This window comes from Trichogramma pretiosum, unplaced genomic scaffold, assembly GCF_000599845.2.
Source record: "Trichogramma pretiosum strain Unisexual culture from Peru unplaced genomic scaffold, Tpre_2.0 scaffold16, whole genome shotgun sequence".
NCBI classification, from domain to species: Eukaryota; Metazoa; Arthropoda; class Insecta; order Hymenoptera; family Trichogrammatidae; genus Trichogramma; species Trichogramma pretiosum.
Window position 1 is genome coordinate 1,807,347 of NW_019641647.1, and position 20,546 is coordinate 1,827,892.

The 20,546-nt window shown below is 40.3% G+C and overlaps 1 protein-coding gene across 1 annotated transcript; it reads right to left on the reverse strand.

The window, feature by feature from the left end:
• Window positions 1–81: 81 nt before the first annotated feature.
• LOC106658333 (homeotic protein antennapedia) lies at window positions 82–20,320 on the reverse strand. Its single transcript, XM_023459856.1, has 4 exons — window positions 19,083–20,320; window positions 12,905–13,126; window positions 10,795–11,072; window positions 82–1,320 (listed from the first exon to the last, which is right to left on the reverse strand). The coding sequence occupies exons 1-4, from the start codon at window positions 19,915–19,917 to the stop codon at window positions 1,078–1,080; spliced, it is 1,578 nt and encodes a 525-aa protein (XP_023315624.1). The 5' UTR covers window positions 19,918–20,320; the 3' UTR covers window positions 82–1,077.
• Window positions 20,321–20,546: the final 226 nt, after the last annotated feature.

Here is a 20,546-nt window from a genome sequence, read left to right on the forward strand (position 1 = left end):
TAGATTTTTAATAAAAATGAAATGAAACTTAAATAGTGTTGTATTACTTTTTGGAGTGTTTTATTTTAATGATATATTACATACATTTTACTATTATATATTTGGCTTAAATACATTACAGAATAATTACAATACCAAATTTCCTAAAATGTACCGATCGATCGATCTTGGACCGATCTTTCAATTCATTCTCTGCAAGCCCTATATCGGCTGGTACCGTTCAATAATACGTAAATTAATTAATTACAGTATGTTACAGTTTATAGATAGCAAATATTCATTATTACTTTGGTTTACATTAGAAAAGATTCAACACGTTTTATTTATGATTTAATTTAACTTGCATCGTATAATGCTAAAAGATCAAAAGTTCAAAATAAGTATTCCACTTACCGCTACCTGGATATAACAATCGGCGATTTTTTTACACCAACCGTCCAATCTTTCTGAGCATTTAATTTGTGATATTCGTCAATGTAATCGATCGTGAATTAAAAATCGACAATTTTCAATTTGTTATTAACATTTTTTTTAAACTACTGTACTGACTTTCGTTTTATTTAATCACACACTCTCGCATACGTTTACCGGCTAACGTGAATAATAATATTCAGCTTATCACAGATATTTCGTATACTATTCAAAAAGTCATCTCGAATCTTTGGATTCGTTTGATCATGCATACCTTTTTTAAGTTAGAGATGAGTATTTAAAGATTAATCGATTTATTTGGCGTTTTATTCCAATGTTGACCAAACTTTTTTTTTACAATTTTTACATTTTCGATCATACCATGAAAAGGTTTGATTGACTTTCAATTATTTCTAGAGGAGTTACAATCATACCAGAAAACAAGAGAAATTCTAATCGAGCAAACTATTTCGAAATACTGTATGGTAAAAACAAATGTACAATTATTTACAGATGATAAGTTGAAAATATATCTCCATTCGAGCACGATTATTCTTCAACTTCTTTGTTACTTAAAGATCATGCATTGTTTGTATCCTTCGAATCATCTTTTTATGAAAAGATATATCTTTATGAAAAGAGCCCGGAGTAGTAGCAACGAATTCATCACGTGACGTTGATCTCTTCGTCATCGTCATTATCGCTGTGATCGTCCGGTCTCTGTGGACTAGTCAGGGGACTGGCGTCGCTCAGATCCATGCGTTGTCGGTCGGCGTCTGCGTCGCTCAGGTCGGGATTAGGATTGTTTTTGTTCGGCAAGGTCTGTTCGCGGGATCCACCCGTTGCGAGCAATTCACGCTCTTTGCTGTTGCGCCACTTCATCCGCCTATTTTGAAACCAAATTTTTACCTGAAAAAAAATTAATAATAATTATTAAAGCAAAAAAATGGAATTCTCGTTTCTAAAGTACAATCATAACAATTTTTCGCGATCAAATATTAATGCCGATTAAATCATGGGAATGTGGAGGATTTAATTCATTTTGGAGTTGCAGTATTGAGCAAACAAGACATTCGCATACTATGAAAAATCACTGACTCGTTGTGCACGCACCTTCTTTTCACGAGCATAAAGTCTACCCTTGCATATTAGCACACTCGGGTGGCACGCGTATATTATACAATAGTGCACTCGTGGGAGAGCGCAAGCTTGCAGCCGTCTTGATATCATACTACCCCGCAGGGTTGCGAGCTCTATATATGTATATATACTCGGCCGTCTATGCATGCCCGTTGCCTGCTGTGCCTAACGAGTGCGTGTCAATCGCACGCGCGCGTTTATACTCATGACTAGCCATTACTTTTGTGTTATACTCGCTTGTTCTCATTCTTTCTCTCTCTTTATCTCTCTCTCTCTCTCTCTCTCTACATATACACAGATCCCATTTAAGTGTGAGCGTGTATGAGTGTGTGTGTGTGTACATATAAGCGCAAAAACGTATATCAGTCTGTGCGTATGCACTGGTGAAAGGAAATTGCTAGTCCCGGAGCGGTGCTTAATGCGATTAGCTTATATACTGTGATTTTTACTGGCTGAGCACACGCTTATATAGAGAAGGAAAAGATGATTGAATTTCTTCGAGACTGTCGGTATTTGTTGCGCAAAAAATAATATTTAGCTATGTTTGTATTGCATGCTCTAGTAGTAATTGACATATCTATTTTTGCTTGCTGCATCATCATTTTGTAAAATTATGCTAAATCGGCATATTTTCACAAAATTTTAAATGAACGTTGAAATATTGTAAATAAAAGTAACTGACTATAATTGCCATTTACCTTGAGTGAAAATCCTTAAATTTACAAATGAAATCGTTTAAAATTAAATCTATAACAGCGGGTTAAAAGAGGCGGCGATGAATCGACCCTCCAACGTACATTTGTCTCCGTCAAATTGCTATTCGATAATGCGAATTTCTCAACAGTTTCTGCAAGCTATTATCATACATATTATAGATCGAGTGACACAAAAGAGCTGAAAATTATTTCAATCTCCCTTAGACGCGAGCAAACTGCTAAAAAAGCTTCATCGTATGACGGGGCAGTCGAAAAAGCCATTATAGGTGCGAAAAGAGAGAAAGGAAGAGAAGAGAGAATCTGCAGAAGAGGAGAAGAGAAAACGAATGAAACAAAGCACGCGAGAAAATTGATTTAGTCCTAAACTGCTTTCCGAATTTTCATTCTAGCACCACGTGCACGCGTATTCACCTCACTCTCTTTCTCTCTTTATATATATTATTATATACATAGTTATAGGCGTCGCGTTCGGCTGTTACGCTACTGCTGCAGTTGACACTCGGGCGCGCCTTGCGCAACACCCTCCCTATGGGCTATATACAAAGCCAACTTACCCCTCGCTTCCTCGCACACACGAAGGCAAACATGCGCGTACACGCGCACACACTTGCATGCTCGTGCGCTTGCGCGCCTACCAAGATTCAGTTTTCCTTGTGTATACACTCTACCGAGTTATACCGACGTGTCGCGATGAAGCTGCTACTGCTGCGTGTGAGAAAGCCAGAGAGTATAAGACCAACTTGTCGCTTGCGAGTGCGCCTTCCACGCATATTCGGGTTTTCGCACCTAAAACTCTCATCGTCGGTTTGTTTCATTCCATACAACGTTGCTTTGCTAAACTTTCTCTCTCTCTCCTCTCCACTTCCGTATGCATACATAAACGTTGTCTCGTAAGTTGCTAAATAGTCGGCTCATGATATACTTGCGCATATGTATTCGTTTCGACTTTCGTGGAATTTCATTTGAAGCAGTTCGAATTATTTCGAAAGTTTATATGGTCAATTGCGAGAAAACATTACGCGAACATCACAGCATCGATCATCGCTGCGATATGCACACAGTATGACTCGCGCAGTATAGTTTTTTCGATCTTTTGGTTATACTATCGTGAGAGCTTTTTGCGTAGTGCCGTGCAATTAGATACGAGGCGTGCTTGCAGTTAAGTTATATGAGCTTTGATCGATTATCCCGTCAGTGACAGGTCAGCGTGAGTTACCGATCGACCTACTATGCTCGCGCGTGGACCAGTAATAATGCAGCATTACCTGTACACCGCAAAAGTCTATAAAATTCGCAAACTATTGTCAAACAATTAATTTTATGACAGCGAACAGTTTTAATGATTTAATTTAAAGATTTTAATTTTTTTCTCTCTTTGAGAAAGAAATCTTTGCTCGTTTTTTAGATATTTTGATGCACAGCGAATCTTCAATGTTTCGAACATTGATGAAAGAATTTTATCGGGAGAATAAAGGAAAAGCGAGAAAAAGATCCGATCGCATTTCACGCATTGCGCTAACGGCGCACACATTATATCGCATATCCCATAAAGCTCGAGAGTCAAAGTCAAACAAGCTTCGATCTCGTTGTCAATCAAGATGCCTTCTCGTAGCGAATGTGTAGAGCACGAATAGGCGTCGCGTCGCAGCATACAGCAATCGGGCGATGCCACGATTCAATCGGAATAAGCTGCGGCTTTGGATGTATATAAGCGTGGCACGGAGAAAGGGAGAGAGGAGAGGGCAAAGTGCGTGTTTCGGGCCACGCAGAGAAGCGAGCATCGAAAATTGAATTTCGACGATACGCGCACCGGTATATAGCTTGTCGTAGCGCAGCATACCCTTGCTATGCTTTAACCGCAAGATGTACTCGCTCTTATCCACTTCATAGCTGCTTCGGAGGCCGCATGCATTTGCTCTCGAATTCGTGTGTATACACCGCATCTTTGAGACTGGCATATATACGCGTAAGCAGACAAGGCCATTTGACTGCGAGCTAAGAGATCATAAGCAATAGCAATAGCAGCGGCAGCGGCAGACGCGTCTGCGATTCAGTGTCTGCGGTGATAATGCCAAGGATATTATCCGATTTTCGACATCCGCAGTATTACCCCCTACAAACTGCTTGTCGTGATCTCGAAATTATATGCTACGATGTGTACGTGAGAACCAACACACCCGTTCGTATATTGTTATATACCTACTATATATGCTTGACAGTCTAATGTCGAATATTCGAACGTTTGCCTTTTCTTATAGTTCAGCATCGATATTATATTTGTTCGTAAATCTCTTCTACTTGTTTGTACGCATATGCATACGATTTCTCGACTGGATTTGAGTTCGTGGCACGTTTAATTGACAGGCAAAATGCTAAACGTATGTATAATAGATACTGGAAAATATATTGCTTATCAATGAATCAATAAACCGAACTTTTAGCCTCCATTAATACACGCAGGCGTACATCTTATAAATCAAAAAAAGCTTTGAGTGCTATATTGCGACGAACCAAGTTCTCGGGTCCAATGAAACTTTTTTAATGGCTCTTGGTGAGTAAAGTGAAAAGGATGAGAGAGACATACGTAAGTTACGTTTGAGACAGGCTCGCTTTTACCATGGAAAAGATGCAATCGCAAATTCATAAGTAAACTTTTCCAAAAGTTCCGAGCCTAATCGTTTTGCCCTTTTATTTTCAAGACCAAGACACGTGGTGCCGTTACGATTCACTTGTGGCGATGTTGGATAAAGATTTAAGTACCACCAAGGGGTGGCTCGTGATTCTATACATACATATACAGCCGGAAGATCGTACAACGGTAAATTCCTTACCACGAAGTAAGCTAAAAACAAGGCTTCAAGGAATGAGCAATCGGTAAATCATTGGCTGTACTCAGTGATATGTTTTCTAAATTTTTAGAGAGAGAAATAATTCTCAAATCAATTAGTGGCTTATGATTGATAAGCAATTTGGTACTTGATAACGAGGACGATGAGATAAAATTATTGAGTGAAAAGCCTCACCAACTGTTTCGAAAAATATGCAACATTTTTCGAAAATTTCACGCTTAACCATTTGTACGCCCATTGAAAAAACAAGACGTTTTTCGCATGCAATCATAAATTGAAAAAACATTTTACAACTCGAACTTCCGTCTGCGTAAAAAGAAAAACAATTGACGCATAGGCCGAAAAAATACTCGTTCCTCTAGTGAAGTAAAAAAGAGAGACGCACTTTTGTGGTTGGCTTTTATCCTCAGTAGCAGCAACAGCAGCACTAGCAGCGCGGAGGCACTACCTACTATACAAAGAGACGGTGAGGCGATTTCAGGACTCCGTGCGTAGGTATAGATATATACACATACACATATATATATAATACCCAGGAGTAGTCAGGGCCGTCGCCATCTGGCGCACTTTAATAAAAGACGATCGATTATGACGTCGTGGAGAACTACCGCCACACGTATATATCTATATATGTATATAAATAACATAGAACATGGATTCGCGCAGGCTGTGCCGCCTCCAACGCCGCTGCTGCTAGTGCTTTTTCCAGTCACAAGTAGCAGCAAAGGTAACTGCCCCCACATATGAGGGTGAAAGAAAGCTATGATAAAATGACAGAATGGTAGACTTGATGCTATTTAGGAAAATATTTGGGTATCATGATAATTGAGATGATCGCGAGTGAGGATCACGTGTTTAGAATCATTGATATTCATCGTTTTTCCAATATTTAGGTATATCATATGTCTGCGAGAAAATTTTTTTATTTTAAGCTTCTACATACACATTTTATCATTTCAATTTTTTGAATAATAATTATAATATTAGTGACTTATATAGTTTGACAAAAATGTGTACTGTTTTGACTACATAATGTTTTAGAAACATTTTTCTAACAATTCTGTATTTTTCTAAATCTCTCGGATTTTTTTGCTTAAATATAAACGTTCAGTTTCATCTGTGAAAACATGACGATTATTTTTTTTAAATCACTATACTGGATATGGGAGTGAAAATTTTTTAAGAAAATTAAAAATAAAAGAAAAAAGAAAAACATCGAATAACAATCATTGATTTTCCGCAAATCGGGTAGCAATGCAAATGTGAAAGCTCGACTCGCGCCACGGATAAATATGCAGCTGAAGAAACAACACTCACACGAACTTATAATGTTACAATAAAAAAGGATGCTTTGACCGAGCATAAAGGAAGGTTCACAGAGTGGTCACAGTCATTTCAAGTAAGAAGGGGCGACATCGAGCGAGAGATAACCGAGAATTGACAGTACATATACCTATATGTGCGAATATATGGCATTCTCAAGCGGCAGTTACCGTGTATAGTATATATATATATGTGTGAGTTTTTCATATTGCATATTCACTCGATAATGTACGAATTGCTGCTCTTTGATACCATAGTACGTATTACTCACGATCTGCCCTCTTATATTCTTTTTTTTATATTCCGTCCACGGCGTTTTGTCTTTGTCACGCGGACGCGCAATTTCACTTATATATTTAAGCTCCAGTTTTTTGCTTTTGATTTATTGACGTGTCGTACAGCGACGCCAAAAGTTATATTGCGACATTTTACAATAACTTTAATAATCATTTCAGCATAATTGATGTCGATGAATTTTACCTCCACAAATTTGAAAAACTTTTGATTGACTACACAAGTAAAGCGTGAAAGATTATCTTGGACCGAAAGATAGTGAACTATTTTCGCTTATTACAGGTGACTCGTACGCCAAGTGTGATTAAACTTGGTCCTTGCGAGAAAAAGAAATCAATATATGCATCATCTCGACGCCAAGCTATTGTATATTCATGGTTTCCTTGGAGCATCAGAGGCACTAGCAGTAGCGACCCGAGCTTCAAGATGAGATTTTCGCCAAGATCCATAATGCATGAAAGAGATGTGCAGAGATTGCCGTTGCTGTTACCACGAGGCGCTGCGGCGAACACTGCATTATACCTAATATTGCCGGGCCGTTGTATTCATGTTTTGTTCCTTCCTCGTTTCTCGAGACCATACCACCAACACCGCAGCAGCAGCCCTTTGTTTTTAATATGCAGCATGACATGGGTATGGAGATGTGCGCACACCGCCTGAGCTGCACTGAAAATATTTCATCATAGCTCGAGAATTATAAGGCTGCGAGTGCGGCTTAATCCAATTTTCCATCTTGTGAAACGTACTCGGATGATAAAAATTGCATGAATAAATTTGTCAAAACTTGAATAATTGTTATTCATCGTCGCAATTCGATTTCCCAATTTCCACTAATCTGTGTCATTTTATTATTCGGGCCCAAATCGTACATTTTATGGCAATACATTATATGACTATTTTCAATATGTAAAACCGAGAATAGTTCAGCGCACGTAAGGCAGTCGTGGCAAAAAAAATCTCACAATCACAGCCACAGCCGCTTTGGAAAGGCCACCAAGCGCGAGATGAAATCAACCCTACTTCGACCTTGCTTAGCAGCGGCAGCAGCAGCAGAGGCATCGACAACGACCCGCAGGATACAACGCTGAGACTGACACTTGGCAGATAGATCGACCATTAGGGCTCGTGTTACTCTCCGCTATCTATAAAGCCAACCTGAGCCGGCAGGTTCAGGGAGGAAATTTCGCCCTTCTCTAGAGCCAGACAGATAGATACAATGTCAATAGCTTACGTATACCTATATGCGTACGTTCTTGCCTACGTATATCAATTTGTAGCAATTAGTTCGTTTTTCATGTTTTCCGATTGATACTCGACCGAGGGGAAGCACTTATTACTTTTTATTTACTTTCTTCTGCTTGTACAATTCAAGTTTCTCTTATTATTTGCTTGGTTCTCTCGAGCAACAACTTCGAGTATATTCAATCAAGGTCATTTAATTCATAAACCACGAAAATGTATATCTTGTACGATCGTCAAGCCACTTTTAAAGGGTATAATTAAATAGTATTCGGTAAATTTAGATAAAAATCGCAGCATCGGAAAATAAAAAGTTCAATTTTTGTCCGTAGAAGGGGGGGCCAAGAGAGGCAGAGAGTTTAAAGTTATGGAAACGCCGGAAGGAAGAGTAAGCATCCAACGCGTTCGCTAAAGTGCGTTGTATGGGCGGACTCGAACTGTTTGCGGAGCGGATATCGCACGAGCGCAAATTAAGAGCGTATAACACAGCCACGCGCGCGCGCCGCATTTTAAAGCTCTGCGCGTGAGCTTGACAAGCCTGACGTGACCCGTCGACTCCGATTACTTTTTCTTTTCCTGCGCTTAAATTGTCGAAAGACAACGGCGAAGCAGCCCCGAGGCGTACTCCTACTGCTGCTCATCTCTTATACTTACTTCCTAACTTTGACGTCTCACTGCTTCTATTTCCTCCCCCTACTCATACTTTTTATTTCATTTCTTTTCCACCGAGTAATTATCGCTCCTATAAGGTAGGTAGGCTGCGCATCTCCGTAGTGACTTTTTTCATGCGCCTGACACGTGAGCGGATGTAAAATGAAGAGGAATCATGGCCGTCGAAACTGTTAAATTTTCCCGACGCATAACGTCCGAGAGCAGTGAAATTCATGACGCGTTTTCGCGAATAATATAATGTGTGCGCGTAGCTGCAGCACAAAATACCGTGCCGCGTACGCGCCCGTAATGAACTACCAATTTTGGGGGGCTAATTTTCGCGCGGAAAACGCATAGCACGAAGCACGATATATTGTGCCAGCAACATTATATAGCGTGTTTAATAACATATGAGCGTGCGGCCGGGCAAGCCTCATTAAATTCAATTTCGATCAAAGAGTCAGAAATGGCTACTGCTTGTGTATACAGATATCATGTGCCGACGAAATTTCGATGCGTTCAGGAATATCATAATTGCATACTCAATGGTGAAGAAAAATGATGGATTTGCGCATAAACGTGCGGTCAACTACTACGTGATGTGTAGAGGTATACACATTGTAGGTCACACAATTTTCGCGCATTATTGGATGTACGAGAGGTGATTTCAGGCTGATTATTTATTAATCAGACACCTCATTGTGGATAAGTAATTATTTTACATCCGTTGCTCCCTGAAACATTTGGTATAGAAGTTATTGTATTTCTAATGACTGTTTTAATCAGGAACTGTACAACTCGATGTGAGCCTTTGTTGACTACTTATATGTTCAAAATTTTAATTAAACCTCGTAATATGACACGAGAGAGATTAATGGGACGTACAAGTACCCATTAACTAAGACAATAATTTAAGCTGCGCTGCCGTGATTTATCGCTCAGTTGTTGTTTACCTAACAGCTCAAGTTTAAGTAAAAACGACCGAAACATTGCACAATTAACAACCAGATTATTTTCTATCGTAGCGGAAAGTTTTGTCATATCGCACCCTTGGGATCTAAACGTATTAATGAAAACTTGAAACATCGAGCAACGGCTGTGTACTTCATTGAAAGTCATTGGTGGACATGGTAATGAGGAGAGGGCAGTTTGCGCGATAGCTATATTAGTCTTTGTTCAAGGCATCATAGTCAATTGAGTTTTCGCAACGAATTCATTTAATGCTCCAAAAATAATGAAATCGAACCGTTGAGCAGATATTTTACTTCTTGATAAAGTCTTATAACTATATTACACATCAAAAATGTTAATCCATATTGTTTAAGCCATCAGTGTAAAACCATCATAACGTTCGAATCACTACTTCAACTTTGTCAAGATATCTATTTTCCTTGGCGCTATAAGATCTACATATCATGTATGAACGAATTGCATGTGCTTGCACAGTAATGCACCGCTACATAATTTTGCTTGATACATACAATGTACTTATTATACATGTAGCGTATGATATGTGTTTATGTGAGTGCGAGTGCATACGATTCGACTATATGACATGCAGATTTGGCTGAGCTGGCAACCTCCTGGGCTGTCTGGTGTCCGAGAACTAATGAACTGTGGAGGCACTAACTAGCCAGTGGACGATTAGACTTCTGCTCACTATGGTCGCTCAGTCGACGTATTTGATACGTATATATATAATTTCCATATACTGTATCTAATCTCTATGTCATAATTTCGACACCTAATTCTGAATTCATGATTAATATCATCATAGTCAAATACAATGATGCTTGTACGAATTTCATTGTCAATAGGCGAAAATAAAACGTGTTTATCGCGCTAGCTAAAGTGCTTAAATTACCTCCATACATGCTGCGTAAACGTACGCTAAGGACTTATTTCAAATAAACGTACACGTATACGTACGATCGTGAAAAGCAACATATTAGTCGTCCTCAGCTCGAGTCAGTGAATGGGAGCGTAATGGCAGCTAAATGCGATCCGAGCGTAGAGCTTTATTGCTACTCTTTCGAGCTCGTTAAATACCGTAGACGAGCTAACTCTAACTGCGAGCATATAAAGCTATAACTATTAACTTTTCATGCGCTTCGATACATTGTAGTAAGCAAATAAACTCACAAAGGGTGTTAGTATGGCATATATGTTACCTGTGAGTCCTTGAGGCCGAGCTTTTCCGCGAGTTTTTTGCGATCCGGCTTGCTGATGTACTTTTGCACCTGAAACCTCTTTTCGAGGCCTCGTCTTTGATGATCCGAGAAGACGGCGCGACGCATCATGCCGCGTCGAGGCTTGCCTCTTGCGCTGCCGGCCCAAGGAAAGCCCAGACTCATGCCCGTGAGATCGCCCAAGCTCGCTGCTTGCATGGCACTCGGGAATCCGGCACCGCTGCCAGGAATTTGGTGATTGCCTCCACCTGGATTTGCCACTACAAGGGATACAATACAATATTTCAATTTTCACATACATATATATTTATAAATTGAATCTCGAAACAATCGAAAAATATAGCGAGGTTGATCGCCAGCAAAATTGCCGATGAAATAGTTTGACGGCTTTGTGCGTACGAAGCAGATCAGGCAAAAAGAATACAATGCGTGTAAGCGTGAAAAAGTTACAGATTCGATGGGCATGGTTTGCTTTGAAAATATGCTTATACAAGTGCGAAACTCCCATTTGGATGTGCTGCTGCCGTTTAGTTTGCATTCACGCAATAGCAGCTCGCACGTATGCAGGCGGTCAATCGAGGCAATGCGAGCTTGCATACATTCGCAGAGGTGCATGGTAGTATTCCTGTATCATCGAAGCTCCTGTAGGCAACAGCAACAGCCGCTGCTATATACAGCTCGTGATGATATTTCCACGCACTTGTTGCCTCTCTCTCTCTCTCATTCTCTTCGTATATACGTGTACACGTGCAATAACGCAAGCTCTCGCCTCCATTATGTACGAGCTCACGCGCGCACGACAGCTTATTCAGGCTGTTTACCAGAGATGACTCTGGTCCTATACATATATACTCCATCAAAGCGATATAGGTATGTATGCAGGCACACGTATCTGTACGTGAACTTATATGAAGGTACGCGATCGCTTTCCGAGAATATATAATATGAGATTCGATATAGTTATAATATAGAGCCGTTTGCAACGCATCCACGTTCGTCAACGAGCAATCACTTTAAATGCTTTTGATGGACGTGTCGAATTTCACATATTTTTCCTTTCGACATTTTGATGAAAATAATGAAAAGATAGCAATCCGTTTGAGCTATGAGTTATTTCTACTCTCCGCTTGTTTGGTAATCATTTATCAGCTCTACATTATAAATTTTGTATTTATTTATTTCAATTTTTTTTTTCATTTCTTTAGAATACTGCTCGAAAAAATAATTTTAAAACGCATGAAGAATGCCTTTCCATGCACTGTGATTGACTGGAATATTTCATAAAAACCTTTCTCAAATGTAAAAGTTTAATCTGTCAGGTACACTCGAAACAATATAAAAGTTTAGTTTTATTGAAAGATAATGTGCAATGTTTGTATTAAACTAAGATAAAATGAGAACAGCAGTTAAAGTGCAACTTTTACAAAATTCAACCAAGAAAAAAAAGAATAAAAAAGCCAAAATGATCTCTATAAAAACTACATAACACCATTGCATAAACACATCAGAAATGAAAAGCCAAATAACTTTTCGCGTTCATTTAGCTTTTCTGGAGATTTTCTGCAGAATTCTATCAAATTTTTTTATTAATCAATTAGTTAGCTTGATATCGTATTAAAAGGAATTTATTTTTTAATTATTCAGATGTGGTATTGTTTTCTTATAATATCATTGCACCTTTTAAAATTTGAAAATATTGATTTCTCATTGAAATATTACAGTCGTTTCTGTGAGTCTTTTTCATGTAGTTTAAGTATTCAAATATTTTCCTTTTACATCTCCTGACGCTTCATATTTTTAACAATGCCTCGACTTTTCTTAACATTCAAAGGTATCCAATTGAGTTACAGTACCCAGTTAGTGTATACTCCTTCGAAGTATCAAGCGGTCACACACAATCTTGGTCGCGGTGATCACATCAATAGGTCACCTCCGATCAACTCGTTTATAATGAAGATGCCAAATTTAAAAAAATTAGAATTTATGCAGGATGACCTGTGTATCCAAATGATCGAGATATTGCTAACATTCCTACGATAATTGTGCTAGCTCTATCGAATTTAACTGTAATTATACTATTAAATATACTAACCAGTCAGGTAAGGAGTTCGACAGCCAAGTAGTTGATGCAGGGTATGATGAGCATTGGGTGGTAAGTGATGCTGCTGCGGCCCATGATGGCCTGGATGAGGAGGATGATGTGGATGGTAAGCAGCTGGCCTCGGTATAGGTTTAGCTATGCTGTAACCCGTTGAATTTTGAAGATTGTGCAAGAATGCAGGCAACGCCCCTGGAGGTATGCCCTGAAAGTGTTCTGCAACATAGATGAAAAAGTTGAGAAAAAATAGTATTTGTTATTTTGATTCATTTATTTATTTGTCACATATGGCAATAGAAATAATTAATACGTCAACCAGTGCATAATTACATATCAAAGACATACGCAAAATTTCACATTATAAAAAAATATAAACTATATATTTGCTGTTCGCTAATTGTATTGTTATATTTACATAAGTGTGATGGCTTTGACTTGTCTGCGTCTTTCCGATAATTTCAAGCTTAAACATTTAAATTTCTTTACTAGTGTAGTGCTTCTCGGTAATACGTATACCAGCAGTTTGGAAGGCGCTTCAAGCTTTCTCTCTCTCTTTCTCTCTTCGTAGGACTATAAAGGAAAATGGCAAGGTATTTCATCTCTCGACGTCCTTCCACTCGAGCAACTACATAAAGCCTAACGAACAGGAAGATCCTTTCCAGAACTATACCCAAGGTAAACGATTAATTTTCACGCCTCACGCCGTGACGCGCGCGCGCGCCTATGCAGTAATGCAAATATACCAACTAATATATCACTGTTATGTTCGTGGTAATTAAGAGATTTAGTGAGGAGTTACTTTGAAACACAAAAAATTATTTTAAAGATACTGCAATTAAACTTCAAACATTATGTGAAATCTTATTGAATTTCATGAAAATTCTAGCTTCTTTTTCACAAATGCAAAATGCGCATAAAAATCATTCGAATTCATGACAATCACTAGAAAAGAAGTGTATTCTCATCCAATAAAACGTCATTGCTCTCGAGCTACTGTTTATTTTGAAGCTCAATCAAAAAAACATCATCGCGCGCTCGGCGCCGCGTGCAACCGCTCGTGAAATAAAATGAAAGAAAAAATAACTCATCCAGCAGCCAGACTATATGCATAGCTCAGTCACGCGCGCGCATCGCTGCATTGTTACGCGCTCGTCATACAAAAGGCTAGTACTAAGTCCAAACGAAAACAACTTAAAGCAAACATTTTCAGCAAGGGACTGTAGTGAGATGAAAAAATTAAATAATAATAATGATGATGAAAACGATAAAAACAACATGCTCACGCCTCATATCACCGAAAAGACAATCTAATTGTGTGCGTACACGTCGAGCGGATCAAGCTGTAAAAATTCAAGACGATGCGAAAGTTGAAACGTAGCATCTACATCGAGGCGGGGGGAAAATATTTGGAGCTGTGCCGAGTCTATTTAAAATAAATATATACAATATATTCAAGGCTGCTCGAGGCGAGCTCCTGTAATCCTTTAAAATAACTCGATATCCGCGCACAGAATGCTCGAAGGCAAAACTCGTCAATGCGACTGGTCGTTCACAATTCTTTGGGCATCGAGTTGCGGTTCTGCTGTATCTTTTCCAAGACGTATTCGAACCAATGCGACAATTGATTTTTTTTCAAATCCATGCTCTTTATTGCAGCTTTTACATGATGCGTTTGATTGTCACTCGATTGAGCAGTCAAAGTCGAGTTCTTCGCACGAGTAATAATTAATCAACCTTCCCAATCTGCGTGTCCATTATGCCGCTGAGTTTTTCAACTAATGGCTATGCAAATATTTACTAACGATTTTCGTGGATAAACATGTCTATAAAGAATTCGTAATGCTCATCGAGTGACTGAAGTTTGGCGTAAAACTTTGAAAGAGCATCGGCATCATTAATCTTGCGTGTACTTGCACATATACGCCTCACGTAGGTAACATTCAGGTTTTCGTTGATTTTCATTCAAGACCGCATGAATACATAAGTCCGAGACAGAGGCCAAGCTTCGCCATATTGTCTTCGCATGTAGTACGTATCTAAATTATCCTGCGCATTATATGCAAAATATGAGCGCGCAAGCTGCTTCTTTGGAGGGGAGCTTACGCGATATCGCCCAACTCCTTGAATTTACATGCTCGACCATTAAAAGCAGCCCGAGAGAAGTAGACAGGGAGATAAAGGGAAGAGTGGAGGCTGCGCGCGCAACCACCCGTCGTAAAAAATCCAAAACGAGTTTTCTCACCGAATAGTTTGTATATATAGATACTCGTGTCTACACGCTATATTATATTCAGGATAAAAAAAAGCGACGAAAAACGAGCAACTGTAACAACATTTGGCTCAAGTTTAGCTCGAAGGCGGAGATGTACCTAGCCCATCATTGGCCGGCCACGAACTAAAAAACAACGATAAAATCCAATGAGTATTTTATGGGAAATATATGTGTGAGGCACATGTATAATAGAGTGCATATGTATACGCGCCGAGTCTTATTACGCGCGCGGCTTTAGAGCGTCATGAGCCGAAGTCTATTGTGCTCATCTCGCGCGTTCAACATTTCGCTATTTTCAGCCGTCGTTGCACACACACACACGCATACGCAGGGCGTGGCTGCGTACCGAGGTTAAAAAGAGAATAATAGGGCAGCTCCCTTTTGCGGTAAGTACGTACATTCATATAACGCAGGTTGTCTTAGTATTTGACGCGCTATAGCTCATATTGTTGGCGTGCACGAGCGTGTACAGTTGTTTATATCGCATATGCACTTACACTTCGCAAGCACAAAAATACCGAGAAGAAACGGAGATGAGTGATCTCTTGCAGTAGAGGCTGCCAGTGCTGTATTTGAAGATTTAGCTGGGGACCATCGAGGATATAACTTATCGATGATTAATGACACGCTTTTAATTTATGTTTTATGCTGTCAAAATTATACCCCGAAAAGCTGAGGATGACAATAAGCTCCAAGAGACGTCCGTATTCCAATCATAATCTGACGTTTTTCATCCGCAAAATTGCGAGAAGATGAAAAATATGTTTGCGTTACTACCAGTTTGCAGTCATTCATACTAATTGTATCGTTTTTCAAATCCATGAAAAGTAATAATTATTGTTTTATTTTTCGATAAGAGATCAAATTGAATTTTCCTATGAATATTCAACTTTAATTCTTTTAATGAGTTGTTCATTTTAAAGCTTCAAACAAATCGGCTTGGTGGGTGCAGTTTTTTTCACGCAATTAAATGACCACGCGACGAAACCTCGAATAATTCCAGGCGCTTATACGCACGCTCGACTATATCATTCATCCACATTGACAAGGAAAAAATCCCGTTAAGCTTGACATTTCTGTTATATAGCAACGGCAACACATGCAACTGACATCTATATAACGCGCTTGGACACGGAGGCGCACGCATTTGTACGTAAACTGCACGCATCGAATCGACGACAACGACAAGCTGGCGAGGGTGGAAAAAGCAAGCCAGAAGCGTGAAAAAGAGCTGATAGTTGCGTATGTCCACTTGCATACATGCATATATTGGTCTATATGCAGTGCTCGCGAGCATACAGCTCCATGGCCACCACTCTTTCAGTGCATCTATTTCGTTGAAAATATGCATATGTATGCGTGTTGTTTTGCGTTTCACTACACGTATATGCATATTTGCTATAAGTGCGCTGCAACGATATGCAGTCACAAGAACCATCAGCTTGTCTTGTTGTACACGCAGTGCTCCATCCACGCGCGTCGCACCGCCGAGCCAAGCTTCGATGCAAAACATCCTCGCCCACATCAACGAGAGGGACGAGTCTGAGTGTGAGTATATATTACGCTAGTCTGCGAGTTTCGATCAACAGAAATCGACGTGTAATTTTCATGTCAGGATGCCTGTTTGCTTTTCATGCAATTTGACAATTGCATCGTAAGCAACCCTGTAAGTCTTGAATTCAACAAGATTGACTCAAAGTATACTGGGATAATTTATTAATTTTATCTCGTTTTTCATTTTTACTCAATTTTTAACTATCGATGTTATTTAAAAATATTATAATTTCTTCCAATTTGTCATTTTTATAAGATTATTACAATGTACAATGCATTATTTTATAATCGAACGTATTTATAAACAGGACTTGAGTCGAGCAATGTTACATGCGTGTATTACAGTTGCGACGCTCCTCGTTGATTTAATGGAAAATGTACGTGAAAGAGCCACGTGTCAATTATAACGCACACAGGCGCGCAGCAGTTCGGCATATATCGCGTGTATTTATGGTCATTGAAAATGTTTGATTAAAACCAGCTGCATCGTGGCTCAACAGCTCAGCTATAATATATTGAAAAGGCTCGACCTTTCAAAAGCTCAAGCGAGCTTTACAAATGTGAATGTTTTTATTTTTATTTAAAATTTTGATAGATCGCTCGTATCCGCAATTTGCAGCGTACGAACGAATCACACGCATTTAACAGCTTGTAAAACTGGACAGGTGCATTGTATATTTTCTTCAAAATCTGTTTCTGTCATCGTAAAAAGCTCGATACACTGAGATTTTTCCGCAAATCCGCATATATGCTGCTCCATCCACGTATAAATTAATTTAATATGCGCCGACTATTTGAGCGTTTTATATATCATCTGCCACATGTATTTATAACTTATAACTGTCATTTATATCAAAAACGTCGCTGCGTGCACTCGTGTAAATGTTGGTGGAAGATATAACATTTTAATTTCTACGTGCACTTGCTACGTGCGTCGATGGCGCAATGAATCTGGAGCTTGTTCTTGTGCTTTTGAGCGCGCGTGTGGACGACGCCACCGATAGGTATTAAATTTCAATTAACATGTATACGTATTATTTTCATAACGTCCCGTACCAAAAGGGGGAAGTTTATATATTCGTAAAATGGTATACGTAGCATATTTGATATTAATGAAAGCATCAATCAAGTAATCAGGGCATTGACAGTCGAGTTATTAGTAAAGTCAAATGAGATACTATCCATCGTTACAAATACATCAAATTCAATGAAATCAGAATTTAGTTCGCAAGCCGATATTATTTATGTATTTAAATTATATATATTACACGTTACAACCGAGTTAAAAGACACTTATATTAAATAAAATGTAAATGCGATGTATTATATTATAGCTTCTAAACGCACGTACAAGGATAAACGTAGAAAACTCGTCTCACGTGTACACATATTGTATGTGGGAAAGATGCTACAAAAGCTTGAAGTGATAAAATAGCAAATGGTCGAATCGTCAAGTCAAATACGACCTCTCTCTCATCTTAATACGCTGTATAATATACACATAGGCTTGCGTTAGGCTCGCGCGAGCACAATCAGCCGCAAGGCCTTTAATATCCGGCGGCTGCGGAGGTAAGTGGCGGACCAGCTGACGCTCGACTCCTGTATCACCCTCTCAGTGCGCACACATATAGCGATATGCCAGACGACGAAAAGCTCCGTCTTGTGCGGTGACAGTATATACTCTCTTGCTCTCTCTCTCTTTCTCTCGCTCTCTTGGCACTATACCGTACTCCACGCGGGATAAGATTTAGGGAGCGACAAAGTCTGTGCGCGACACTGATTTGTGGCCAAGCTTTGTTTTGCGCGCAGAGAGATGGAGAAAGACGTAACGTGCACACGCACACACATGGACCTGCATGTGAGCTGCATAAAAGCTCCGAGAGACGCTTTTTTGCTTGGCTTACTTCTGATTTGATCGCATATAGGTACATCTCAAGTCGAGAAGAGGAAGTTTTTTTCTTCGAAGATCCGAGAACGATGATGTGTATACACGGAAGCAAGATTGAGTATGAGTGGAAAGAAATTCACTTTGGGAGGTAAAGAAAATTTTTTTGCCCTTATGTCGTCGCTTTCACTGCTCATATGAAGTTGTTCCTTGCTAGTTCAAACTGTACTCCGATTTGCGATTCAATTTTGAATATTTTTCCATGAAGATATCAAATTTTAAACAAAAAAAGTAACCATCTTGTAATGATTGTTGCATAAATAAATATGCTTACAATTGAAGTTGTAATAATGAAAAATATATTTGTTCAAAATCACAACTATACTGCGGGAACAAAAGGATAGAATAAACTTTTATACGACAGCCTGTGAGTAAGAATAATCAAAGTATAAGTTAATTACCGTGATTGGGTCGTCTATCGTGATTGCCACCGAGAATGGCATTTACGCTGAATTTGAGCTGGGGTTTCTCTTTCTGCTGGATTCGTCGACAAGCTGGACCAGCTTGGCACTGCTCGTCTCCGCAACTGCAGGTCTCCTCGCTTATCCTGCTGCCACCGTCGAGCAATAAAAGTCGATCCTCCCGAGCAGACTCGGCAAATCTGAGCTCTTGCTGATGTTGCTGCTGCTGCTGCTGCTGCTGCTGCTGCTGCTGCTGCTGCTGCTGCCTAGCAAAATCGGCAAAGCGCGTCGGCGGAGGCGCTGCATCGAGGGGGGCGTCCATTTCCGGCCCGGAGCCTCGGTCCTCGTCCATCGAGTTGTTCGAGTCCATGGCCGAGCTCGAGCGGTTCTCGATGCGCTCCGATAGTCTCTCCATGGCGCTGAGCCGATCGAGCGCGCTACCAGCAGCGTCCGTATCCGAGTCGACGAGCTGCAGCTGCAGGACGCTTTTGCTGTCGGGTGGCTCGTCACCCAGCGATAATCTGCCCGCGCCGGTCAGCTTATCGTGCGATTGCCGGCTCAACTGGATGGGTCTGGGTGAAGCGGCCTCTAGGGCCGAGTGGTCGGCTTCGCGCAGCTCGTGGCTCTCGCTGCAACGGGCTTCGCGCTCCCGCTGACGAGCCACCAGACTCGCCGCCCAGTTGAGGGTCAAGCTCGTGAAGTCGGCCCCGTTGTTTGCGGGCCCGCCGGCCGAGCTCGCATTGCTGCTCTGTAGCAGATTTTCCATGAGGAACGACGGCGAGGCCATGGCACTCTGCTGGAGGTTTTTTAGCATTGCCGCCGATGAGGGAAACATCGAGCGCTGCACTTGCAGCTGTTGTTTGCGCGCGCTTATAGATTAGCTTCTGCGATTACCGGACAGTAATCCTCGATTTTTCAAACTAGTACACTTATTCGTACACAAATATCCATGTTAAATATATTACTTGCGTCGATCGATCCTTATTTAATCACTCAACTGTAAAATAATTCACGTGTTCTACACCCCCGCAAACGATGTCCGAACTTGAAAGCTTCATAACTTAAAACGCGTCAAGACCAACGCGAGTCACGCATGAAATACGTCACAACACTCTAAAAACTCGAGTGAGTACTTGAGAATAAGCTGCACACCAAATCACCGTAGAAAAAAGTTAAAAATGTTAATAGTCGCGCACGACGCTAGCTGCTCGGGCTGTTTGTCAGGACGAAGCCTTTCAGCTCACGACACGAGGCTCGACTGAAAGTCCAAAGTGTACATGCGAGTACGCATGCCACCGCTGCACGTACTACTAGTACTACTACTACTGCGATAGGGGGTTGGAATTTCCGTGGCTTGCGCGTGTGCAGCCCCCGAACGATCTGACTGGCTCTCGGCTCTGAGCTCCCAAGGACGAAGACGGAGATATATACTTTCGCGAGAGCTCATCCCCTCCCAAGCGAAGA